The 7,152-nt window shown below is 35.2% G+C and overlaps 1 protein-coding gene across 3 annotated transcripts; it reads right to left on the bottom strand.

The window, feature by feature from the left end:
- Window positions 1-606: 606 nt before the first annotated feature.
- LOC149379028 (DNA binding protein) lies at window positions 607-4,458 on the bottom strand. Of its 3 annotated transcripts, none has more exons than XM_089603595.1 (5): window positions 4,300-4,458; window positions 3,511-3,682; window positions 1,372-2,818; window positions 1,028-1,176; window positions 607-856 (listed from the first exon to the last, which is right to left on the bottom strand). In XM_089603595.1, exons 2-5 carry the CDS (start codon window positions 3,642-3,644, stop codon window positions 745-747), a joined length of 1,842 nt encoding a protein of 613 aa, XP_089459721.1. In that variant the 5' UTR covers window positions 3,645-3,682; window positions 4,300-4,458; the 3' UTR covers window positions 607-744. The 3 variants fall into 3 exon arrangements, with proteins under 3 accessions (XP_089459721.1, XP_089459722.1, XP_089459723.1); XM_089603596.1 differs by having other exon boundaries at window positions 3,511-3,687; window positions 4,300-4,452; XM_089603597.1 differs by having other exon boundaries at window positions 3,511-3,665; window positions 4,300-4,452.
- Window positions 4,459-7,152: the final 2,694 nt, after the last annotated feature.

Genomic DNA, 7,152 nt, shown 5'->3' with positions numbered 1-7,152 from the left:
TATAACAAATAAGACCGTAAAGTCTGTTTTCATGTGTAACTTTCGAGCCCCGATCAAAAAGACCAAGACCAGTTACAATAGCCAATTGTCCAAATAGACTTCTTATGCTATCTAAACTAATATTGTTACTAGGATCCTCGACCATCCAAAATCATTTATTACTCCACATAGGCCACATACATATCTAATTGATGCTGAGGACACTATTTGCAATTGCTCCAAGCAGCCATTCTCACATTTTCCTTTTTATTTAGTTGCCTCTCTACAGAACAAAAAATTAATTAACTAGCCAATTTAAACGTTTGTGATTATTATATAACCACCATTTCGTAAATACTAAGTAAATAGTTACAAATATGATGTGACATTCCTAGTTTACCTTTTTATTTAAATAAAATAGTAAGATATTTACGTCAATTTAAACATATAAATATGTGTACGTGACCATTTAATTATTATTTAAGGAATGATGGTTATATAATTATGTGAAAATGTAAATATGACTATATACCTAACGAACCCTTACAAAATGATCATCTAGCCAGGAAAATGGCACCAGCAAATCCAACCATATCAGACTCATGCAAAGTAGGGAAACGAGAAAGGTCAAGAATAAGATCACTCTACTGATATATAGACCTCATGATTGTCCCTAGAGAATAACTATGCATTACTCTTTTTCAAGTTAACACACTTAAACCACTTTTGCAGTGATAAAATCTCAGTGTTACATTCTCAAACGTCTCACTCAGACCAAAACTTTACAAAGGCGTCGACAAACGCCTTAAAAACAGACCATAAAGGGTTGTTGTCTTGTGATCGTCTGGGCTTTTCCGACGCTCCATCCCATGACTCCCTGTTGAGACAGAAACAACGAGCCAAAACAAGGTTGTCCGTTAGAGTCGCCGAATGTTAGTCGACAAACCACAATCTCTAACAATAGAAGGAATTCATTGTAATTAGTTAACCAACAGATAAATATGGCTATGACTTGTTGGACTAAAAAAAGTCGACAAGATTTTCTTACAGATTAATTCTATGTAAAGTTGGGTTGCTTTCTTTCTGGGGACTGCTGTTCTGTTGCAAAACAACTTCCTTTTCAGTTTTCAACGCTCCATTCGTTCCTCCGTTACAGTCTGCGTACTTCATTTTCGTGCCATTTGAAGCACCTACCACCTGTAAGGGCATTATCGTCGATGCAAAACACATTTGTAAGCCAATAATCCTTCACGCACCATTTTGAATTGCTGCTTTCTCAATTTTTATGTTCAAAGTATACACAACTAGACCACTACAATACTACCGCTTTCAAAATTCTATACATGAATATGAAACAGACCACTGACAAAAAAAGTTTTGAAAACGACAAACCTTAGCTCCCGCGCTCTGTTCAGAGATCACTGTTGTACTTATAAGGTCACTACTAGATTCTTTCATTGCCTCAGTGTCCTCTTTTATATCCACTGCAACAGAAGTCGGAGACACATCTACTTCGTCTGTCATATAACTTCCAAGAACAGCCACCTCCTTTTCAGTATCATTCTCGGCAAAATTACGGTCCTTATCTTTTGACTCACTAGACAATCCGTCCAAATCATTTTCTGTACTGGCAGGCCTCATTGGAAATGTCTCTACTTCAAAATCTCCTATTACGGTAGTCACTTTCAACTCGGATGCAACTGATTCTACTTCAACATTCTCGACTTCGGACTCTGTATCGACTTGCAGCTCCATTTGGGTAATGTCTTGAGATTCTTTGGCCATCGCATCTACCAAACTACCATTAATAGCCATATCACTTTCAGGGAAATCATAATCAGCATCAGATGCTATGTTGTTTTCCTTCTCTGAGTAATCATTATCATTCTTCCCTGCTTCTACAACTTCAAGACCTTGCGTCTGTTCATCTTTTTGTTCATCAAGTCCTTCATCTTTCCTGTCTGACGGAGTACCATTGATGAATTTCCCATTCTCAAGTAGTTGATGTTTGGTCGGAGACACATCTACTTCGTCTGTCATATAACTTCCAAGAACAGCCACCTCCTTTTCAGTATCATTCTCGGCAAAATTATGGTCCTTATCATTTGACTCACTAGACAATCCGTCCAAATCATTTTCTGTACCGGCAGGCCTCATTGGAAATGTCTCTACTTCAAAATCTCCTATTACGGTAGTCACTTTCAACTCGGATGCAACTGATTCTACTTCAACATTCTCGACTTCGGACTCTGTATCGACTTGCAGCTCCATTTGGGTAATGTCTTGAGATTCTTTGGCCATCGCATCTACCAAACTACCATTAATAGCCATATCACTTTCTGGGAAATCATAATCAGCATCAGATGCTATGTTGTTTTCCTTCTCTGAGTAATCATTATCATTCTTCCCTGCTTCTACAACTTCAAGACCTTGCGTCTGTTCATCTTTTTGTTCACCAAGTCCTTCATCTTTCCTGTCTGACGGAGTACCATTGATGAATTTCCCATTCTCAAGTAGTTGATGTTCTTCAGGTGTAGCATGATGTCGATCAGAAGTTGTACTCAGTTCCTCGTAACCATTCTGAAATTCTGCTTCTATTGACTGAAAGCCATTTGATGATAATGTCAAAGGATACTGATGTGCTAGAGCGATTGAACCCAACGGTTCTTTTTCCAAGTGTTGGCTGCTTTCATTCTCTTCCACAAACTTAGCAGGACCTAGTACTCTATTTTCTTGGATTATATCTCTCACTATCTCTCGTACCGTGTAGAAAGAGCCACCAACTTCCTTGTGTGTAAGATTAAGTGAAGGGAAGCTCCCATTGTTTAATTTCTGATGCCTAAGATCAAGATTGCAAAAACAATTGTAAGAATATAGGTTCCAGTGGCTACTTTCTAGGCAATTACCCGGTACTTGATTCAGCTAGCCAATACTGAGATACCAAAAAGAAATATTAAAAAAATGAATCTGTCAATAAACAACTAGCTAAATCTCCAACATGGTAAGAATGTCCATTCTACAGAAGAAGAAGAAATGTGTCATGCTTATATGTATATACTTCAAAAAGTATTTCCCCATACAGGACATGAACACTTGCTTCTGGAGTGGCCAAATAAGACTTGGGACGCCTTTTATTTGGCAGTTTTTTGGATTTGTCAACTAAAAACTTACACAACTGTCAATTGTCAAGGTCTCATACATGATTTTAGACTAAGATAGTGAGTACTACAGAAATCCAGAACACTCATTCAAAGTCATTGATTTAGGAACATTTTCCATGACTCACGAACCCTCTGACAAATCCTAATCAACAATAGAAACTAGTAAAAGATATGAAAACCCTTTTAATAAGCAAAACTTAAATATAAGACAACAAACAACACAATGTACATCTGAGATAGAGACAAAGAGAAAACGATTCTATCTATGTGTAGTTTCTTGGAAGCTGCATTTTATCTGTGACCATATTATCATACAACGTATAAAACTAGCCTATTCTTTTCATGCGAAAAAAAAAAGAAAAAATATTACTTTTGTATGAAGGATTCGACCATTGCCTTCCTCTCCTCCTTGGAACGCCGGATTCGAGACTTCCTTCCTTCGGACTCATTGCCTCTCGCGAGGGCAAACGTTTGGCCGACCCAGCTACCCTTCACACCGTGCATCACATTCACAAAGTTTGCCACCTTTTAGACAACGAAACCTTCACTTCAAGAAGAATACATGTCACAGTGTTTTCGATTTTCGTTGCAGAAACTCTCTAGTGGCACACAAATGTAAACTAGAAAATTCAAACACATCAATCTCAACAAAAAAAAACTTCTTCTACTTTTACTAAGGGCGTCAAAACTAGTTCCATATGGGTGCCAGAACCAGCTAAATCTTATTACTTATTTTTTTAATAATGAGATAATTACTGTAACACAAACAATCCTAAACAAAATTTCAAAACCTACTCAAACAAACAAACAAAGAATTAGTCAGATTTAAACATAAAAAAACTTGCAAATTCCAAGCAAATCAAGATATCAGCTAAAAAGTTCGTAATATACACACACAACGCTTGCAAATTCAAAATTAGTCCTCAAATAAAACCAGTAAAGGAAAACAATCCCTTTCATTTCTCTGTCTGTAAATAGAACACAAACATCAAACCAGCTCATTTTTAGTGCACGGATATACCAGAACCAGAGACTTAACAACCCGAAAATCCATAAACCAAAGCAAACTCGTTCGAAATTGACATACCGACCCCAAATACCCAGCTTGGTTTATGCCACTGGAGAGAGAGAGAGAGAGAGAGAGAGAGAGAGAACATACCAACGCCGAATCGGCCGAGTCGAGAATTGAAATGTAACGCCGAGGCGAGACGTGGAGTCGCTAGATTGAAGGAAAAATTAGGGGGAGATAATGAGTGAGAAGATTTTGGGTCCGTACTCACTGTGTCAGTAGGGTTTAGGTTTTAGCGGGCTTTTCCATTTTTTTTTTATAAATAAAAATATAAATAATGTTAAAAAAAAAAAAAAAAAAAAAAATACAAGTGAAATTGAACAGGAAAACAAGTTTAATCGACTATTATTCTCGTCATTCTCAATATCTGTAGTCTGTACATTCCCGACAGAAATATCCAATAGCTTCGTAAAACTTTCTCTCTTATTTTTGTACTAGAACCATCGCAACAAATCACGGACCATTGCTAATATATAATAGTCAAATGAAAGTCATCCGAGACCATTGCTACTGATTGCATATTTATATAGACTAGTCTATTAGCATATATATAATATATAGTGAAATTTATTATAACTAGTCAAGTTTGCTAATTTTTATCGGGGAAATAGCTCAAGTTTCATTTTATTAAGCAAATAGCTCATATATTTGGCTCAGACCATAATGCCCTCACTTCATTCGCGAATAGGTTAATTTAATTAACGTACTGGAGTGAGTTAGGTTAATTAATTAACTTATTAGTTGAATATTAGCTTATGTTTTGATTTTTTTGTGAGTAAAGTTAATTTACTAAATGATTGAATTAGGAATTATGTTAATAAATTGAATGTTTTGAATATCAATTGACTTAAGTTCTTATTTTTGTAATTTTTTGTAAATTTCAAATCCTTCACGAATCAGTTAATTAATTAACCTAACTCACTCCAGTATGTTAATTAAATTAACATATTCGTGAATTTACAGTGAATCAACAAAATCAGATATGTTTCTTTCTCTTCTTCTTTTTCTGAGGCGAGGATTCATCGAGGCCTCCGTCGAACCGGTTCGACTCGAGGCGGAGAGTCAGCAGTCTCGGGAGACGAGCGAACTCGATCGCTGAAATCTCGCCGGTGAAACGATTATGCGAGAAATCCAGTCTTTGGACTCGTCGGAGCTTCGAGATCCCGGAGCAGGAGGGCGTGGCGGCGATGGATGTGGTGGAGGAGTCGTCGTCAAAGAGGTTTAGGGCGGCGGTGAGAGGGAAGGAGTTAGGGTTAAAGGAGGTTGTGGATGATAGGGATAATTTAGGTAGTCTAATAAAGTTGGGCTATTTACTTAATAAAATGAAACATGGGCCAGTCTCTTGATATTGTTGAGCCAATTTGGCTATTCTTCAAAATAAGTCATTATTATTATTATTATTATTATTGTATTTATGATTATTTCTCTTTTTCTTTATTTCCCTTTTTGCTGTATTGAGTTATATATACCCGGACTATTCTATTCTTTTACCATGCAATTCATTATTCAGACTTCCTCTTATTCTCTTAATTCCTAAATCTTCATAGTCGTGTATCAACTTTCGATCCTAATTACAACCTACGAGATCTTTCTCAAAAGTATTCCTCTCTTGATCTCACTTGATTCTCATGGAAACGAATCGCTACAAAAATTATAATAAAATAAAAAACTGTTTAAATGACCATTTAACTAACTTCCTAGTTGCACTCTCACTTCATCTTGAGCCGTTGATGTCCATGCCACCTTTTAGGATCTTCCCACGCCAGCTAAACGAAGCCTTGACTGTTCTTGAAGGGCTTTGAAGCTAAAACTCTTCATAGTTGGGTTTTAACATGATTATATACGCGTGCGAGAAGAACATCAAGCCTCTCAGCCAATTTGTTAAAAGAACGATGAATGATTGCATACCTCAAAACATTGACTCATAATGTTTTATGACGCAAATAGAACCGAGAACGGGCTTTATAGAACGTTTAGAGAGATGCCTTGCGAAATTTGAGTAGGCTAACCAATTTAAATAAGGATTATTTCTAAAGTATTTGGACCAAAATTCAATATGTCAAAGTTAATTCAAAAGTATAACTTTTTTATATTTATTGGTACAAAACTACTCTCAATGAAATATCATTTTTCATTTATATTTCGTCTGTCTAGTTTATTTATATGATCATCATTACGATTTTTTTTTCAAAACTTGGAAAATCTGAAAAAAAAAAAAAAAAAAAAAAAAAAAAAAAACATATTCAAGAAAACCAAACAAAAATCAACAACTACACATCCGAAATCCATCTCGTTTCGAGCCTCTCTCCATTTATCGGCGATAATTTAGGTTTATTGGTCATGGCTTTAACTTTAGGATTTGGCTTTTGGTGTTTCTTTGTCATTTTTGGGTGGTGGAGAAAAAGAAATCATGACGGAGAAGAAGATGAATTGGCGTAGAAATGAACATAGAGAGAAAGAGAGATTTACGTCCATATCAACGTGTTTCACAATTCAACTCCCTCCAAAGCCTCGTATATACCTAATAATTAATTTGGGAAATCTGAAAAAAAAAAAAAAAAAATGGGTTCTAAGAATTTAGAAATCCGTTTGAAGATTTATTGACATTTTATCTTTTTATTGATATCAATGTCAATAAATCTTCAAACTATTTTGAAAAATTCTTTGAAAATTTATTGACATCGATTTCAATAAATTTTGTGGATGTTAATAAATCTTCAAATGAATTTGGTGTGTTGATGGTGTGTTGAAGATTTATTGACATGCATAATATTTATTAACAATGATACCAATAAATCTTCAAAGAATTTTTTGAAGATTAATTGACATTCATGTGAATAAAAACAAAAAAATGTCAATAAATCAAAATGATCTCTTAATTTGCTTTTGTGTCATTGAGTAAATAACAAAATTAAATACAAAAGAAAATAATAGGATATTTCA

Source organism: Urtica dioica, chromosome 12, assembly GCF_054948205.1.
Source record: "Urtica dioica subsp. dioica isolate 48M chromosome 12, U.dioica_male_clone48M_v1_H2, whole genome shotgun sequence".
NCBI lineage: Eukaryota > Viridiplantae > Streptophyta > Magnoliopsida > Rosales > Urticaceae > Urtica > Urtica dioica.
This window is presented reverse-complemented; position numbering and strand designations above follow the sequence as displayed.

What these genes read in the sequence shown, in the direction of transcription:
- LOC149379028 (XM_089603595.1), bottom strand. Translation starts at nt 3,644, where the DNA reads ATGCACGGTGTGAAGGGTAGCTGGGTCGGCCAAACGTTTGCCCTCGCG. An exon ending in AACAGAGCGCGGGAGCTAAG is followed by an intron (nt 1,177 to 1,371) that starts GTTTGTCGTTTT and finishes ATGCCCTTACAG; the next exon opens with GTGGTAGGTGCTTCAAATGG. An exon ending in ACTTTACATAGAATTAATCT is followed by an intron (nt 857 to 1,027) that starts GTAAGAAAATCT and finishes CTGTCTCAACAG; the next exon opens with GGAGTCATGGGATGGAGCGT.